Source organism: Rattus rattus, chromosome 9 (genome assembly GCF_011064425.1).
Source record: "Rattus rattus isolate New Zealand chromosome 9, Rrattus_CSIRO_v1, whole genome shotgun sequence".
Lineage (NCBI taxonomy): Eukaryota > Metazoa > Chordata > Mammalia > Rodentia > Muridae > Rattus > Rattus rattus.
Genome location: NC_046162.1, coordinates 90,163,825 through 90,183,328, shown reverse-complemented (window position 1 = coordinate 90,183,328; position 19,504 = coordinate 90,163,825). Strand labels below are relative to the sequence as shown.

Sequence of the window (19,504 nt, the reverse complement as noted above, 5' to 3'; positions counted from 1 at the left end):
CACCTCTCCAGCCCAACAATGTAATCTTTATAGTCCATTTAATAGCCTCACAAAAGAAGCTTTAGCCAATACTCTCCAGTTGACTTATTTTTCTCATTTGTTTCTAATCTTATTAAAACTGTCTCAGTGTATCATTTAGCTCTCCCAGAGAGATCATTTAAAACAAAACAAAAATTAAGACTATTGAAAGAAAAGTATTTCCTTTAATTTTTTTTTTATAAAGAGGACCCAGCATCTTTTTTTTTTTTTTTTAAGATTTATTCATTTATTATATATAAGTACACTGTAGCTGTCTTCAGACACACCTGAAGAGGGCATCAGATCCCATTACAGATGGTTGTGAGCCACCATGTGGTTGCTGGGAATTGAACTCGGGGCCTCTGGAAGAGTAGTCAGGTTCTCTTAACCACTGAGCCATCTCTCCAGCCCCTTAAATTTTTTTAATTTTTAAATTTTTTTTGTTTGTTAAGAATTTTTCTTTTGGAGGCTGGAGAGATAACTAAGAGGTTAAGAGCATGCACTGCTCCTGTAGGACCAGAGTTCAGTTCCCAGTGCCTACTTATAGTGTCTCACAGTTGCCAGTAACTGTTCCGGGGATCCAGCACCCATACCATGTGCATAAACCTACAGGCAGACAGACATACAATTAAAAATAATAAAATAATTCCTTTAAAATAATTTTCTCCCCCCTCCATATATGTGTGTGTGTGTGTGTGTGTGTGTGTGTGTGTGTGTGTGTGTGTGTGATATGAATGAGCCTATTTTCAAGTTTAAATAAACTTCAAAAATCTTTCTGCCATGTGCGATGGTATGCTCCTTTATCCCAGCTCTTGGGAGGCAGATGCAGGTAGATCTCTGAGTTCAAAGCCAGCCTGGTCTACATAGCAGATTCCAGGACAGCCAGGGAGACATAGAAGAATCCTGTCTTGAATGAATGAATGAATGAATGAATGAGTGAGTGAATATCTTTGTGTTATTTCTTTTCCCTACACAGTGTTGGTGATTGAACCCATAGCTTCAGGCATGCTACCCAAGCATTCTACCACTGTGCTACATTACCAGTCTCCAGAAGTCTTGTCTTGTCTCCCTCCCTCCCTCCCTCTCTCCCTTCCTTCTTCTTTAAAGTATTACTGGCAATGATTACCTTGTAGAAGCCTGTGGATCTTTGTGTAGTTTCCTAGTTCAGCCTGGTCTCAAACTTTGAATTATCTTGCCTCAGCCTCCTGAGTACTGGGATTACAGGCACACACCATCAGCCCTGGCTCTGTGTCTATTGTCTGTCTCTGTCTCTGTCTCTGTTTCTCTCTCTGTCACTGTGTGTGTGTGTGTGTGTGTGTGTGTGTGTGTGTGTGTGTGCACACAAGGCAGGTAACACGCCGCAAGATAGTGTGACCAGAGATTAATGTCAGTGTGTCTTCCTCAGTTGCTCTTCCATCATACTTTTTGAGACAGGCTCTCTCAGTAAACAGCTTGCTGTTTCTTTAAGACTGATTGGCCAGCATGCCTAGGGATCCCCCTGTCTCTAGCACTGTGTTTACAGGCATGGGTCTTTGTACCTGGATGTTATATGTAGCTTCCATGGATCTAAACTCAGGTCCTCATGCTTCTGCCGAAAGTACTGACTGAGCTGTCTCAGTAGCCACATGACCCTTATTCTTAGGTAGTCAGATATTTTGTCCTTTATATATCCTAAGATAATTAAGAAGGTTGCCAAAATACATTTCTGTCACCATTACTTATATATTTTACCAATCTCAAAAAACAAGAGTCACTTTCAAAATGTAAATAATCTTATAATAGCAAGTTAGTAAAAGTCACAAGTGATTTTTTTTGTAACTTATTTGTGAATAATTTCATTTATACCGAACTTTAATATATGCATGGAATAAATCAAAGAATTGAATTTTTTGAGCTAAGATTATAACTCAGTGCTTGCTTAGTAGGAAACCCCTGGATTTGATGCCCAGCACATGTATGTATATGCACGCGTGCGCGCGCGCGCGCACACACACACACACACACACACACACACACACACACACACACAGCAGACACAGAGCCAGGACTGATGGACTGATTCAGGTATGTGCCTGTAATCCCAGTACTCAGGAGGCTGAGGCAAGATAATTCAAAGTTTGAGACCAGGCTGAACTATATTTCTCGGGAAAGGGGGTCAGGCAAATATATAAAAAGTTTTGGCTTTGCTGGCCATGCAGGGGCAGGAATGGCAGGAAGGTGGGAGAGAAGGAGAAAGAGAGAATGCAAGAGAATGAGATTATAATAGAAGTCATGGACCTTGCTGGCCCTGCTAGGGCAGGTGTCCAGTCCCAGTTACTTGGGATACTAAGCTTGGGCTTAGTAAGACAGACTCTGGCTCAAAATGTAAAGTAAGAGAAGGTTGCCGGGGGTAAAGTGTCTGCCACACCCGAGTGAGGGTCTGAGTTCATACCCTCAGACCTCACGTGAGGCTGCGTGCAAAGGCCTGTGTCTATAATCCTATCCTCTGTCAAGATGGAAAGCAAAGACAGCAGAATCCCCATAAGCAGGCTCTAGACCCTGTCTTAAATAAGCCTAAAGATGAGGCCTGACAGCCAGAGTTGTCTCTGACTTCCACATGTAAGCACCATGGCATGGCGCACACAAGATGCAAACAGAGGTTAGAGGGCTGAGTTGGTGGCGTAGTCATGGTGTTCTGACTAACAGCTTGCAGGTTCAGTCCTCTGTACTAAACGAAGTGTAAATAAGTGGCTTTGCTTTAGTTCGTTTTTCCGTCTTACCAGGTTTTGGTGTAAAGTAAAAGCTACCAGAAGTTTTCTTCACAGTGTTTGTGAAAATTGTATTTTAAAAAAATACTTTGTTTGATTTCTCCTTGTCTTATAGATGAAACCAGCTTGTATAAAAGCCCTCACTCGTATATTTAAAATATCTGACCAAGATAATGATGGCACTCTGAATGATGCTGAGCTCAACTTCTTTCAGGTAGCTGGTTTTGCTTCAGATAAAGAATTATCAGCTTAATCAACAATAGCCACCAAGAACCTGCTCCCTTATCTGTAAAGCTATCACATCCAACTAGTGAATCTCAAGATGTGAAAGGCTCTTGTTCCTAGGAACGGAGAGTTTGATAATTTGATGCCATGGTATTCAGTGGGTGTATGAAGAATGGTGAACTCTAAATCACTTTGCTTTCTGGGGTTTGTATTATGTGACCACACAAAGATCTCTGTGTTTCTAAGCAGAACTGGGAGTGCCGCCGGCGCCTTCCTTTGAGTATAACACATTTCCCTTAAATAATAGGAATAGAGGCAGCACGGACTTGTTTCTTCTGCTTTGATTTGTTTCTTATGTCTTTGATTTTGTAGATTATTACAGTTTTATATTCTTTGTGGACTTATATTCTGGTTTGTTTTTAAATGTATTTTACTTTATGTTTTTGCTAGAGAATTTGTTTCAACACTCCTTTAGCTCCCCAAGCTCTGGAAGATGTCAAGAATGTGGTTAGAAAGCACTTAAGTGACGGTGTGGCTGACAGTGGGCTGACACTCAGAGGTAGGGCTGGTGTTTTCATCACTTCCTTCCCCAGCTGCTTGGAACCCAGGTCCTTACTCATGCAGAGCAAGCACCCTGCACTCAGGTGTATTTCTAGCCCACCCCCCACCCCTTCAGCCTTAATATTATCAAATAGAATTATTTATACATTAAGGAAATGTTAGCATTGGTAAAAGATTACTATCTTTAAGTGTGAAGTAGAGGAAGGGAGGTCGGCCAGATCGGGTACAGTCTGTATGAGGGAACGAGACACATGTAGCCAACATCTTAGTACTCATAAGCAATCTTGGCAAAGATTACTTTGAGGGATGGCATATGTTAGTCAGGTTTGCCAGTTTTAGTGTTCCTTGTTGAGTATATCACTGGGTCATGGTGTCATAAAAACATGAACTGAGAGCCTAGACTTTTTTATTATAGAAGTAAGCCGGAGACGTGAACATGATTCTCACTTTTCATCTTGTAGCTCTGGCTGTCAGTGTGTTCCTTGGGGTGTAACTTTGTCCCTTTGTTCATTGCTTGTTCTTGCTGAGTTGGGTGTTAATAGAAAATGAGTCTGAAGTGAGTCCTTTTTAGACAACTGGAGACTGTTTTGTTCTCACAACCCTAGCTCCCGTCATTGCTTGTCTCCCTGGCCCAGTTGCAGTGTTCACATCAACTGTATTTACTGATTTACTTTATTTCAGGTTTTCTCTTTTTACATACACTTTTTATCCAGAGGGGGAGGCATGAGACCACTTGGACTGTGCTTCGACGATTTGGTTATGATGATGATCTGGATCTGACGCCCGAGTACTTATTCCCCCTGTATGTGCCTCAACTTTCTATTTATTTCACCTGATATTAAATTTTACTACATGCATACTTTTAAGTGTCTTGTGACTAATTTAGAATTATAGGTAGTTTTTCAACTTTGGAACTCTGAACATTTTAGAATAGAGAACTTTCTGGTTCCCTTTATTTAGCATAGCTCTGGCTGACTTGGAACTCACTCTGTAGATCAGGCTGGCCTAGGACTCGCCTGCCTCTGTCTAACCAAGTGCTGGGATTAAAGGTATGTGCCACCCCTGCCAGGCCAGAAAATTCCTTTTTAAAAATTATTTTATATATATGAGTACTCTGTGCTGTCTTCAGACACATCAGAAGAGGGCATCAGATCCCATTACAGATGGTTGTGAGCCACCATGTGGTTGATGGGATTTGAACTCAGGACCTCTGGAAGAGCAGTCAATGCTCTTAACCTCTGAGCCATCTCTCCAAGCCCAAGCCCAAGCCCAGGGTTACAGTTTCTTCTGTTATTACATCCCACTTCTTATATAGTTGCTGAGGGAGGGGGGTGTTGAACCCACTGAGTTATCTCTTCAGTTCCAATTACTACTTTAATTTTTTTTATTTGTATGGATTTTTTGCCTGCCTGCATTTCTGTGCACTACCGTGTTTATGTCTGGTGCCCATAGAGGTGTTAGAAGGGGTATTGGATCCTCTGGAAGTGTAATTACAGCAGATGGTTGTGAGCCACCATGTGGATGTTGGGACTCAAACCAGGAGCCTTTGTAAGAGCAGTCAGTGCTCTTATCTAGAGAGCATCTTTAGCCCCTACTTACTACTCTTTCAAGAAGTTGCTTCTGAAGACTGGAGAGGTGGCTCAGGGGTTAAAAACTCCAGTTCCGGGGTTGGGGATTTAGCTCAGTGGTAGAGCGCTTGCCTAGGAAGCGCAAGGCCCTGGGTTCGGTCCCCAGCTCCGAAAAGAAGAACCAAAAAAAAAAAACTCCAGTTCCTCTACAGGTACCTACATTCACATGCATCCCCCCACTACACACACACACACACACACACACACACACACACACACACACACACACACACACACACACTCATCTTGTCCTGAAAATGCCCTTTGTGATTGACTTCCCACTTGAATATGTTTCCTTAGAATTAGGGAACCATTAAGTATAACAAATCCAGAAACAAGCAAGCAAACAGTGAAGGGTGCAGAGGAGTGAGACTTCTGACGCAGTGTGAAGTAACACCGAGGAGCTCATCCCTTGTGGAAACAGTGTGGAGGGTCTCAGAAACACGTAGGACCCGGCATTCCTACTGCTGATGCCATAAGCCACAGACATGGAATCACAGGAGACACACCTGCACTCATTGTTCCTGGAGCGCTGCTCAGAAGAGCCACAGTACACTGAGCTAGGTAGCTCCGCAAATGAAGGTTCTGGTTACCTGAGTTCAAATCTCAGAATCCACATAAAATTGAAAGGGTAGAACTGACCTGTCTTCTGACCTCTACTACATGTGCCCTCACTCCCAACGTACACACACTTAATAATAAATAAATAAAAATTAAAGTGATGTATAAATAGAAATTCCTTAATGGAATATTTATTTATTCAGACATGAAAAAGGATAGAATTTTTTAAAGTTTTTTTATGTGCGTAAATGTTTGCATGTATGCATGTGCATCACAAGAGTGCTGGTTCCCATGGAGGATAAAGGAGAGTATTTGACCCTTGAAACTGGAGTAATAGGTGTGTTCAGCCATGCAGGTGCTGGGAACTGGACCCAGGTCACATAAGAACAGCCAGCGTTCTTAACTGTTGAGTCATCTCTAGTCCCCAAAAGATGAATGGCATCTTGTTATTTGTCGCAAGGTGAATGGAACTTGAAGACACTGTGCTTAGTGAAACAGGCAGACGTGGGAGGCAAACAAATGTCCTTACTCAGAGGGAGTTGCTTAAATATTTGATCACGGGGAAACAAGTATAAGAGACTGAGTAGACAGAGGTTACTAGTGTATACCAACATAATGTGCTGTAAGAAAGAGTTTCTAATGTTCTATAGACCATCGTTGTAAGGTAAAACTAGAGTTACCCAATCTTCTAGAGGCATTTTTCCAATTGAAGCTCTCTCCTCTATAGGAGTTTATTGTGTCAAGTTGACATGAACTAGCTTGAATATCTAAAAATAAAAATTAGTCAGGCTTGATGGTGTATACTCCTGTCATCCCAGCACTTGGGAGGCTGAGTCAGGATTCAGAATCCAGGATCAGTATGGTTTGTATAGCTCCAGGCCAGTCATGTCTTAATAATATCCTGTTGCAAAAACAAATGAACAAACAAACAAAAAAAAAACTCTAAAGCAGTAAATAAATAAAAATACTTAAAAAAAATTCTAAGGTAGGAAGCATAAGTTTTGTTTTGTCTCTAGCACCTAGCTCACTGCATTTGACATTTGTCAAAGAATATCTCAGTATTTTCAACCCAATGCTACCATTAATATAAGCCCCTAGTTGTGACTTACACCATTTTGTATATTTTTATGCCCTTATCTACCACCAAAAAATGAAAAATCCACAACAGAGCTAAACTCTGAAAAACAATTCGCTTTCTGTCCATTCCCCGAACTCAGGCCTTCCTCATCCCCTAATACTGACCTCGTTGTTGTTCTTTCTGTGTGTTCTATGTAATAGGCTAGGAATTCAATAATGGAAGTGCAAAGTCTAATGTGGAGTTCCTCGGCCACAGCCTGGCTTTCTTATCATACTATTTATGGGTATTGGTGTTTTGCTTGCATGTATGTCTGTGTCAGGATGTCAGGTCCCCAGGAATGGAGTTACAGACATTCGTGAGCTTAGAATCCAGTTTGTGTTCTTAGAATCAAGCTGAGGGCTGGGTACATAGACCAGCATCTACCAGCTGAGCCATATTCCATCCCATAATCAGAATTATTTGCATAGTTTTTGTTTCAACCTGCCCTAATAACATTTAGAAAAAAATATGTCTATGTGTCTTTGGAGTGAACATTCCTAATAATTCTTCTGAGGAATGCCATAACTATCCCAGAGACATTTCCCTGAGAATGTCTCTGTGACTCCAGAGAAAGTATTTCTATTGATGCTGTCATTCCACAGGAATATTTGCTTCAGTTTTTTAATTCATTTCTTGAGTAAAATTTTAATATTTGATTAATGATTTATTCTTAAATTTTTTTCATCAACAGGCTAAAAATACCTCCTGATTGCACTACTGAATTAAATCATCATGCATATTTGTTTCTTCAAAGCACCTTTGACAAACATGATCTGGTAAGCCTTCTGAAGTTTTCCAAAGTACATAGTTTTTATGTTACTTTGTAAAATATTACGAAGTAAAGATCTTTCTATGAATGATTTTCTTTTATCCTTTGAGTTACCCAGTGTTTATGATATGCCTCCCAGACTTTAAGCTTTTAATCAGATGAAAAGGTCTAGTTTTCCTATAGACTGCTTTATAATGTGAGGAGATGTCTTAATGAAACATAAAAGTTCTTATAAAAGTTATTTTAGGACCAGTGGTTGTGACATACACTTTTAATCTCAGCACTGCTTCAAAAAACAATCAGACAAAACAGAGAAAAATTTCTCATTTTATATAATTTATTAATTCATTTATTTTGAGACAGGGGTTCTCTGTGTAATCCTGGATGTTCTGGAATTAGCTCTGTAGGCTGGCCTCTGCCTCTGATTAAAGGCAGTCACCACAGCCAGCAGGAGTCCTTATTTTGGAATGTGCTTCTCGAAGCATGATTTTACTGGATGAGAGGTGACTTGTTTGGGGACTTCCCTTGGTTTCTGAGTTGTGTTACCTCTTTGTGTGTCTTCAGGACAGAGACTGTGCTTTGTCGCCTGATGAACTCAAAGATTTATTTCAAGTTTTCCCTTACATACCTTGGGGACCAGATGTAAATAACACAGTTTGTACTAATGAGAGCGGCTGGATAACTTACCAGGGATTCCTTTCCCAGTGGACGTGAGTATAGCGCCCGCCTGCCTCTCTGTTCTGGAGTCACGTACTCTTAGGTGATGGTGTGTCTGTCGCATGTGGCATTGTGTATGCCTGTCAAACGTGGGACTTCTTTCCATTGTAACTTCCTCTAAGCAGCATGTCTCAGATAACTGGAAAATTTCCCAAGTTCGTCAAGAAGGACTGTTTTCTTCTCAGTGATGTTGTAGGAAATAGTAACATTACATCAAAATGAAACTAAATTGTGTCACTTTTTGTTTGGTTGAGAAAAGTGTAGCTGTGGTTACTATTTCACAGGCCTTCACCAACGGGAAGAAGCATGCTCTACTGGGCACTAGAGTTTGCATTCATTGTTTTAAATGATTTTTAGTTAATTTTCTATAAAACGTAATAAAGATGGGTCTAAAACCTACTTAGAACATGTTCGGCATTGTGGCAAAACCACTGAAGAAATTCTGTTTTTACATGATGCTGAAAAAAATTTGATTTTTCCAGAGAGATGTACATGTGTTAAGGAAAACTAGGCTCCACCCTAAGGAAAGATCCCTGAGACTTTTTCAACATTTTCTCTTGTTCTCTTCTTCTTCTCTGCCAGCCCTCCCTTTCTACCCACCCCCTTCCTCCCTCCCCTGTCTCCCTTTTCTTGTCCTTTTTTTTTTGGTTGTGAGCCTAGCCTTTGGCAGCTAAGCCTTCTCTCCAGCCCTATTTCCATTTTCTACATCCAGGTCTCACATACCCTAAGCCAGCCTGGAACTGTGTAGCTGACAGTGGCCTTGAACTCCTAACCCTCATGAAGACCTGCGTTTCATGCCATTCTTGGTTTTTTCTGTTTTGTTTTCTTGTGCTGCTAGGGATCAAACTAAAGATTGAATCAGTTGAGCTCCATCCCAAACTCTTCCACCCCTAAGCAATTTCGGGTATTTTCAGGGGGTGCTTTTTCTTTTCTGTCAAATCATCTCTTATCTGCTTACTTTTTGCCTTGTGTGCTGGACATTATGATAGCCTGGAAAGTGTGTGTGTGTGTGTGTGTGTGTGTGTGTGTGTGTGTGTGTCCGTCCGTCTGTCTGTCTGTCCGTCTATCCATCCATCCATCCCTCCCTCCCTCCCTCCCTATTGTAGATTGTGCCAGCATTCACCTGTACAGAAGTTTATTTGCACAGGCTTGGTTTCTGTGGCGGATGACCAGAGGAATTATCCTTTATTTACCTACCAGCCCTGCTGTAGTCATGGCAGTATAGGAAAGGGTGTGGTTGGAAAGACTGGGGAGATCGAGCTCAGTTAGTAGAGTGCTTAGAAGGACCTGAGTTTTTATTTTACGAGCTCATGTAATGAAGTCTGGGTAAGGTGTGCACATCTCATCCCCTCAGGGAGGGTAGAGACAGGCATGTGGATCCCTGAGCCTCACTGGCCCTCAGCTTGGCTTTCTTGGAGCATTCCAGGCTAGTGAGAGGTCTCAAATATAAGGTACACAGCTCCTGAGGAAGGATACCAAAGACTGTCTTCTGACACACATGTGCACACTACTTTTACACTTATGCGCATGCAGACACATACAGAATCATGGTTGAACACATAGAAAGTAAAGCAGCCTGCCAAGTACTAGCTGATCCAGTAGGTAGGTTTTGCTTGCTTGTTTTGTTTTGGTTTTTTAGTTATTAGAATTTTTTTCTGTGAAAATTCATTTGGGACATAAGCCTTGTAACTTCCTGGTTTTAGGCTCACAACCTACTTAGATGTACAGCGTTGTCTGGAGTATCTGGGCTATCTAGGCTATTCCATACTGACGGAACAAGAGTCTCAAGCTTCAGCCATCACAGGTAAGCAAATGGATGCCATTCAGCTCATGCCTAAGAACACTTTTTACCTCCAGTTTTGGGGGAAGGGAGTGTAGCTCAATTGGTAGAGTGTGTTTGTAGTGTGCATGTGGCATTGGGTCTTGTCCCTAGTGCTCTGGGAACTGGGAATGGTGCTGCATGGCATGCCTGTAAGGCCAGCAACAGTTCAAAGTCATTCTCAGCAAAAATCAGTTGGAGGCCAGTCATGTTAGGTAAGACCCCTCTCTCAAAACAGAAATGGGGCATGGCAGATGGCTCAGCAGGTAAGAGCTCTGGCTGTTCTTTCAGAGTGCCCGTGTTAGGTTCTCAGCATCTACATAGTGGCCCACAGCCATCTGTAATTGTTCCTGGAGATCAGCAGACCCTTCTGACTTCCATGGCATATACATGCAGGCATATACATGCAGGCAAAACACTCATACACAAATACTCTTTTTAAAGATTTATTTATAGGGGTTGGGGATTTGGCTCAGTGGTAGAGCGCTTGCCTAGCATCCGTAAGGCCCTGGGTTCGGTCCCCAGCTCCGAAAAAAAAAAAAAGAAAAAAAAAAAAAAAAGAAGGAGTAAAGATTTATTTATTACATATAGTGTTCTGGTCTGCAGGCCAGAAGAGGGCACCAGATCTCATTATAGGTGGTTATGAACTACCACGTGGTTGCTGAAAATCGAACTCAGGAAATCTGGAAAAGCAGACAGTGCTCTTAACCTCTGAGCCATCTCTCCAGCCCACAGTTACTTTTTTTTAATTAAAAAGAAAAAAAAAAAAAACCAAACCCAGCATGATAGCTATGATTACTTATACAGGACCTGTACATGGTTGGTACATCTACCTCAGGGCTCACAGGGCCTCACCTCAATCGAGGATGGATAGTTAGTTAATGGTTGCTGGGGGAAAAGACGTTTTCTTCAGTGGGACAGCCACCGGTGAGCGGTGAGGCACCTATTGCTGTCAGTAACCCCTCATGCTCTTGTGTGCAACTCTAATGGACCAATAAGAAGGCACAAAAGTGGGGCTGGAGAGATGGCTCAGAGATTAAGAGAACTATCTACTCTTCTGAGGACCTGGGTTCAATTCCCAGCACCCACATGACAGCTCACAGCTGTATATAACTTCAGGTTCAGGGGATCCGACACCCTCACACAGGCATACATTTAGGCAAAGCATCAATGCACATGAAATAAAAATAAATAAACAAGTATGAAAGACTCGTTAGAAAGGAGAAGGGTATCAGTGGGAGTGGGAAGGAAACAAGAGGGTAATGTGGAGAGGGTGACTGCCATTACAGTGCACTGTATACACGTGGGAAAAGGAGACCTGTTACTATAATAGTTAATACACGCGAATATAATGTTTAAAAAGGATTCAGAAATGTGAACAAAGTTTTCCAGAGTGCCAGAGAAAGAAATCCCTTCAAAGGTTACAAAGAACAAAGATAAGCTCATCTCATTCTGTGTCTGCATTCGTTTTGCTTATGACTTGGCAATTGGTCATCTGGGATAGAGCTTTTGCTTCTTTCTGCTCACTAGAGCTTTAACGATGAAAGCGAGAGCAAGGTCATCGCCAGCTAGTGGAGAGTGGAGGCCAGTCTAGGTGACAGGAAATCCTGCCTCAAACCCTCACGAGAGGCCCCACTTCCCAAAAGCAAGACAGATGTGTGCCTTGTTGTGCTGATTGGACAGCTTTGTTTTGTTTTCTTTGTTGGTTGGTTTTTGGTGTTGTCTTTGTTTTTGAGACAGAGTTTCTCTGTGTAGCTCGACTGCACTGGAACTAGCCCGGAGATCCACCTGTGTCTGCTTCCCATGTGCTGGGATTAGTGGTCAGCACCACCACGGCCCAGCTTGTAAATCAGACACTTCCTAAAAGTGAGATGAAGCAATACCCAATTTTATAGATGGTGGAATGGATGCATAGTGAACGAACCTTAGTGGTATGTGTTCCTGTTGTTTGTTTTTCTCTTTAGTAACAAGAGATAAAAAGATTGACCTGCAGAAAAAACAGACTCAGAGAAATGTATTCAGATGTAATGTGATTGGAGTGAAAGGCTGTGGAAAAACCGGAGTTCTTCAGTCTCTCCTTGGAAGAAACCTAATGGTGAGGATTATCAGAAAGGGATTTCTTCTAACAAACATTTGTAGTAATGTTTACAAAAGTTTTCATAGGCATTATCTTTTTAAGTAATTATTAGAAGTCATGGTATGCAGTCATTTAATCCCTATCTAAACACTGATTTTCTAAAAGATAACACCAGTGGAAAAAAGATAGATACTTAGCAGGATTGTTGGTACTTTGTTAAAACAGAATCTCACTAAGTAGCTCAGGCTGGCCTGGAACTGGCTGTGTATCCAAGGCTAGCCTCAAACGCCAAGTTCCGAGTATAGCTATTGTTACAGTTTAGATTGTATAGTCTGGCTGTGGCATGAAGTTCATTTATCAGATGAGTGCTGAGACTTAGTTCTGACTATTCCCTTGACTAAGAAGACTAATACTATTTACAGATAGTTTTCATGTGAGAGAGACCATATTGCTAGAGAGTCTTTTTGTGTATAATACATCAACACATGAACAAAGGTTTGTGCTAATGGAAAGAAGTTACTTTAATATTTTATTATAAACATTGAGATTTTTGGTTTTGTTTTTAGAGGCAGAAGAAAATTCGTGATGATCATAAATCCTATTATGCAATTAACACTGTCTATGTATACGGACAAGAGAAATACTTGTTGGTAAGATCTTCTGTGATGCAAAGACTTAAAGTATTGGGTACATTCTTAAATTAGTCTGAAACAAACTAGCTTTCATGTAATGGCTGTATGCTGAACATGTGTTACTTTTCATTTGGTTTACTCTTTGGAATGTCAATTCCTGATTCTGTGTGATTAGTCTATTTATGCACTTAATTGTATATTAGCTACCCTATAGTAAGAAACCCAGACAGGGCTGAGAGATGGCTCAGTGGTTAAGAGCAGTGGTTATTCTTCCCTAAATCCTAAGTTCAGTTCTTAGCATCCACGTGGTGGCTCACAACCTTCTATAAAGGGATCTGATGCTTTCTTCTGGTGTGCAGGTATACATGCAGCAGAGCACTGATACATGAATAAATAGATATATAAACAAATTGGTAAAATAGTAAAAACGAAATGTACTGCTGGAGGGCTAGAGAGATACCTCAGCAGTGCACATGTACTGTTCTCGCAGAGGATTCAAGTCAGAGTCCCAGCAACCCACATCAGGTAGTTTACTGCACATGCACGAATATTCACAGTCCCCCCACACACACACCTTTCTGTTACTTCTTTCTTGGTTTTTTGATATGAGGACTCACTTTCTAACCTTGCCTGGCTTGGCCTCAAGCTCAGAGAGATCCTGCCTCTGCCTCCTGAGTGTGTTTGTTTTAAGTCCTTGTTAGTGAAATGGCATCAGTACTTGCCACAAAACCTAAAGGTTTGATTTGATCTGTGAACCTACATAAAGTTGAAAGGAGAAAACCAGCTTCACTGAGTTATTCTCTGACCTTCACATACATGAAATACATACATACCTTTCATGCTAATAAATAAAAAACTAATTGCTTCAAAATATTAGTTTTTTTTTTTTTTTTCGGAGCTGGGGACCGAACCCAGGGCCTTGCGCTTCCTAGGCAAGCGCTCTACCACTGAGCTAAATCCCCAACCCCTAAAATATTAGTTTTAAGTTCTAATGTTATTGGCCAAAAATTAGTATGAAACCAGTGCTGGTGCTTGGTAGTTTATCTGTAATCTGAATCAAGTTTATGTGTTCATCAGGGAGGAGTGTAGAAATATAAATGTATATGAAAGGAAGGGAAAATGTTGGTGAAATATAGTAGAACAGTTCTGTGCTTTTCTTGGTTCTTTTTTTTTTTTTTTTTTTTTCCGCATGGAGCTGGGGGACCGAACCAGGGCCTTGTGCTTCCTAGGCAAGCGCTCTACCACTGAGCTAAATCCCGACCCCCTGTGCTTTTCTTGGTTGCTGTGATTTCCATTTTAGATTTGGTTCACAATAGATTAGCTCTGTCTCTTTAGGAAGCTGCTTTCTCATAAGACAACCTTTCTATCCCAATTATGGAGCGCGTCTAACAACTAAGTATTAATAAACATCCATGCAATGGGCAGTGGTGCTCACGCTTTAATCCCAGCACTGGAGGCAGAGGCAGAGGCAGAGGCAGGTGGGTCTCTGTGAGTTTGAGGCCAGCCTGGAATATGGACGAGTTCCAGGACAGCCAGAGCTACACAGAGAAACCCTGTCTCAAAAAAACGGAAACGAAACAAAACAAAAAAAAATCCATACTTTGTTTTTCTCAGATAATCACATTGAACAAATGTTAGACATTTTATGACATTATATTTTACTCTTTCTAATAAGGGTTTTCTGAGTTCATTATTAACTATTGTTTGTCTTGTGTAGTGTTAAATATTTGTATTCAGCAGACATTGCTGACTATCAATATTTTATGTTCTTTGTAAATCATTTTTTGTGTTTTGGACTGTGCACACTTTCATAATGCTTTATTTGAAGTTTGTCAAGTTACTTTTATATCAATATTACCATTCTTAGTTTCCCATTATCTCTATTTTTAAAAGCTACACGATATCTCAGAGTCGGAGTTTCTTACTGAAGCTGAGATCGTTTGTGATGTTGTTTGCCTGGTATATGATGTCACCAATCCCAAGTCATTCGAATACTGCGCCAGGATTTTTAAGGTTTGTTCTTATGCCCATGACTAATTATAACTTTATATGCAGTTTAAAAATCTCCAATGTGGTATTTCCTAGTCAGAAATTACAAGAAAATAGACTGCAGAGTTGTCTTAAAATATATATGCATCTAAAACAAAACTATATATATATATGTACACACACACACACATACACACACACGTATATATATGCAGCCATGTACCCTATCTCTGAAAATCCTAATTTCATTCCACACTGAGTCCCAGTCATAAGCAGTAACATGTTTTTATTACATGTATTTTTTTTTCTTTTTCTTTTTTTCGGAGCTGGGGACCAAACCCAGGGCCTTGCGCTTGCTAGGCAAGCGCTCTACCACTGAGCTAAATCCCCAACCCACATGTATTTTTGATGTGTATTCCTGATTGAGAACTTTTGCGTTAATGGGAGGTCTTCTTGGCTGTTAGAAATGTAAATAGCATATATAGTGCTAGTTACCCAAATAATGACAGTCAGAGCAAGGGAGTAGACTAGGGGCTTGCAAGGTGTGTCATTCACTCACTCTGAGATTATCAGCAAGAGTCAATGGGAGGAAAACGCTCTGTGTACAAAAATACTTATTGTAGCATTGTTTTTAATATCAAAAACTTGGAAAATTCAGGCATGTAACAGTTGAAGAACAGTTTCCTAGGAAAGATGAATGTCTAGGGAACAGTAAGCAACCACTGCAAGCAGCAGTTTAGATTCTGAAGACAGACATGGGCAGCCTTCAGGTTAAATGTTGTTCCAGCATTATTGTAGCTGTGTGCAGTGTCCATGCAGAATTGGGGTTTTGTTACCGACAGGAGAGAAGCAGTCCTGGTCATGCATAGGGAAAGGAGACTGATCTGGCGCTACCAAACTGCTTCTCTCTTCATTTTCTCCTTTGGAGTTGTCCTTGCTTTTCCTATCTGAGGAAGTGTTTTCATTTACATTGTTATATAGAAATTTTTGAATTTGACATCAATATTTGATTTCAATTTTTTATTCCATAGCAACATTTTATGGACAGCAGAATTCCCTGCTTAATTGTAGCTGCAAAGTCAGACCTGCATGAAGTCAAACAAGAACACAGTGTCTCACCTACTGATTTCTGCAGGAAACACAAAATGCCTCCGCCTCAAGCCTTCACTTGCAACACTGCTGATGCGCCCAGTAAGGATATCTTTGTTAAGTTGACAACGATGGCCATGTACCCGTAAGTACTGCTCTGTCTTCGTTTTCCTGTTGCATGGTTCACAGTAGCATTGCATGCCATTTGCCATGGCGGGTCTTTGTCACATCAAAGTGTTCAGCAACAGAAAGAAACCTGGTAATGAGAAGGGCTAAATTTGAGCAACTGCAAATTCGGTGTGAGTGTCATAAATGACAGAAGTGGCGTTTCCAGAATATTTGTGTGTTTCGAGCAAGCTGTAGCTGTCCTAACAACAGTATGATAAGGCACAGCGCCAGCCAGCACAGGCATTTCTACATGAATACAAGTTCATTTTTAAATTCTCTGTGCCTTTGGTGTGTGCCGAATTCTAGTCTTTTGTGAATTTACATCGAGTTTAAATTTTATGTCTGAATTCAGGATTTGTCTTTTTTAAAGTGCTGTGAAAAGTTACAAGTGCAATGTCCACTATGTAAATATTTGCATTGTATAGCCATATATTTCATGTACATTTATTATATCTATACATGCATATATACAAGCCTATGACTGGTTATCTTCATAGTTTACTAACTGCCTTAAAACCGCATGATCTCAATGCCATCCAGCTCAAGTACTGTTTGTATCAGTTCTATTTTGTAACATGAACAGCTTTCAGGCAGTGCGTTTCTTAGGAGTTGAGAATGTAGTCTTTATTTCTCTTGTCAGTCTTTAAGTCATTTTTCTCATGAAAACTAGAATAGAGTATAATTGATGCAATACTCAAATACAATAATAATCATTAGGTATTATTATAAACAAAAACTAATGCTTTCCAAAAGTGTTAATTTGTACAGATTTTTGAAATCATAGTATACTGGTGTTCTTTTAAATATTTGAGAAAAAAACAGCAAACCTTTGCTTTTCTATCTTTATTGAAAGACAAGTCATTCCTATTAATATAAGATTTAAAAACCCTTATTTTACCTTTGCTTTAAAACTCTCATGTATGTTATCTACAGAGAGGATCATTACAGAGGCAGCCTCTCCCGAGACATGGGCAGCACTGATAGAATAGAGAATTTGAGAAAAATCTGGGTCTTTCTAAAAACTGCTTTGTAAGTTACTTTTTCTTTATGATTCTGTGGGGTTTGTTTACATTTTCTTATAGGGTGGCCCAATCTCCTTCCTTGCTGTTAATATTTAGAAATATCTAGAAACGCACTGCTTGGTCAGATGCCCTGCCTAGCTGTAACTCACCGTGCTGTCCCTGCTGTGTCCGTGCCGCACCAGCTGCTTAGGTAGCTGCAGGTGGGCCTAGAGCTGGGCCTCTAATGCACCGTGCTAACCCGCGTGTGAGCGTGTGTGTGTATATATGATAAATGTACATATACGGACACTCCCTACGTAATCAGTTACAAACCACTTCTCATGAAGCGTCTCCCTGTTGCTCAGCAGTCTTTGCACCTCTCCTCTTTGGTGGGTGGAGCCATGTTCATATAGAAGAGTCAGATCGAGTTTATAATATCGCAAATGGGTTCTAGTATGACAGCTGGCAGTGTCTTGGTAGCAGAGATACAATTCCTCACCACAAACCAGGTTTTAAAAAGAAATATCTTGAGCATTAATTCTCAAAATTGATTCTTGTTTTTCTTCATATTGGGAGTTAGGCACTTTTGGGATGCTGCTAATGGCCACAGCCACGCCACTGTGCGCTGTGATCTCATCAGCTCTCACAAGCTAAGCCAAGTCCTTTGACTGAGAAGCCTCCGAAAATGACCAGATGTCACAGGAAGTGATGGCATTAATTCATCCGATGGTGCTCTTCTCAGTGGGTTCTGCGCCAGTCAGTACCTTGTCATGGGTGGTGTGATGGCTTGGTTTGTCTGACCACTGGCAGTCATTGAAGGCCCCTGCATTCTAGTCAGGGCGTAGGTGAAGTGGGTTACCCGGGTGCCTGCGCTAACCAGTGAGACTCCACTCAACCAGAAAGGAGTCAGAAAGCTCTTCAATTCCTAACCGACTCAATTGGCTCACTGTAGGTTACATCCTTACCAGAGTGTCACCCGTCATACTTACAGCTGCTGTTTGTAGCTGCTGACATTAACCCTGCCTTTCTTCTAGTACAGATTTATGAAGCACTCTGATTTCCTCTGGGAGCCAGAGTGCTTGGTGAATTAAAGACGATGCAGTTCATATCTTCCTAGGGTTGGCTTTTGTATGTTTGTCACCCTTCTCCTTCCTGGTTTTCAGGCATGTGTATGCTGAGGGAGGAGGAAAACCAGGGAGTGCTTACTCAAATGCTAGCAAGCCTGTCCTTTCAGTTGGTGCTATGGCTTACTCAAGTTTTATTTTTATTAATTTAGTTGAGGGTGCCATCTATTGCTGTGCATATGTATTCCACTAAAACTCATCTAATGGCGATTCCATTCCCCCTTCCAACAGTTTTTTTAAAGTGCTAGCTAATATTCCTTAGATTTCCTATAGGGAGGGAGGAAACTGTCCCTGCTCACTGTACTTTCAGCAAATGTGGAATTCTGCACAACTTTAGCATGCCCCACACTGTCCTTCTCCTTTCTACAGTCAGTGTTGCTTATGCCTAAATCTTTTTTTTTAAGTCGGCACACTCGGCTGTGCCATATTGCTAAGTGAGAACTCAACCCTGTCCTTCTGTGTGTTTTCACAGCCATGCCCGGTTACGCTGTATGTGCACCTGCAACAGGTGCACCTTTTGCATCTGTCAGAACCTCCTCAACTCAGACTTGCTGCAATCTGTAAAGAACAAAGTCTTCACTGCAGTTCTTAACAGGTTCTTAACTTTATTTACTGGGTACCAGGCATTCTGTTAAAATACAAAAGAAAAAGTGGATAACTATTTTTATCTAGCTACTCACTACAAAAGCAAAAGCCAACTGACCCCCACTAACTCCCACTGGAAGGCTCAATGTGATGACAGTGTTTAGTTTGGGAATCATCATTAATAATGTTTTCTAATTAATAGGTTTATTTCGGGAGCTATAAAACAAGATTTGAGTCTTTCTCATTAGAAAAGTAGCCATCTGTTCCGTCTGAGGACATAATATGTACGTGGATATTATAATCTTTGGTGTGAATTGTAGACTAGGAGGACTTCCGTAGTAAGGAACAGACATGTCAGTTCAAAATCAAAAACACTGTACTGTATTTAGTTCACATTCCTATGACACACCACATGCAGACCGTGCTAATATGAATTGTATTCTTTTCTTGAAACCATTTGTAGTTCCAGTATATCTTTTGGGGGAAAAAAGGACCCGGAATGTTTACTTGAAAGAACAAGGGTTCTAGAAACAAAACTAACAATCAGCTTTAAAGTTTTAAGGAATATAGAAAAAAGCTGTAGTGCTGGATTCTAAGCCCTCCTCCCTCAAGTTTATTAACCCTGTTTACTCCAAACAAGCAGATTGCTTACTGAAGTCATTCTTAGTGTGCTAAGC

General features: G+C 40.8%; 1 protein-coding gene across 4 annotated transcripts in view; it reads left to right on the top strand.

Moving 5' to 3' along the window:
- Rhot1 (ras homolog family member T1) overlaps positions 1–19,504 on the top strand; it is a 67,630-nt gene that overhangs the window by 34,703 nt on the left and 13,423 nt on the right. The window contains exons 9-20 of one of the 4 annotated variants that reach the window (XM_032911695.1): positions 2,881–2,979; positions 3,441–3,549; positions 4,233–4,353; positions 7,549–7,633; positions 8,191–8,336; positions 10,047–10,147; positions 12,127–12,257; positions 12,806–12,889; positions 14,765–14,884; positions 15,892–16,094; positions 17,051–17,146; positions 18,715–18,837. In XM_032911695.1, the coding sequence (XP_032767586.1) occupies positions 2,881–2,979; positions 3,441–3,549; positions 4,233–4,353; positions 7,549–7,633; positions 8,191–8,336; positions 10,047–10,147; positions 12,127–12,257; positions 12,806–12,889; positions 14,765–14,884; positions 15,892–16,094; positions 17,051–17,146; positions 18,715–18,837 (1,418 nt within the window). The remainder of the gene's footprint in view (positions 1–2,880; positions 2,980–3,440; positions 3,550–4,232; positions 4,354–7,548; positions 7,634–8,190; positions 8,337–10,046; positions 10,148–12,126; positions 12,258–12,805; positions 12,890–14,764; positions 14,885–15,891; positions 16,095–17,050; positions 17,147–18,714; positions 18,838–19,504) is intronic. The other 3 variants (XM_032911696.1, XM_032911697.1, XM_032911698.1) reach the window with 3 other exon arrangements.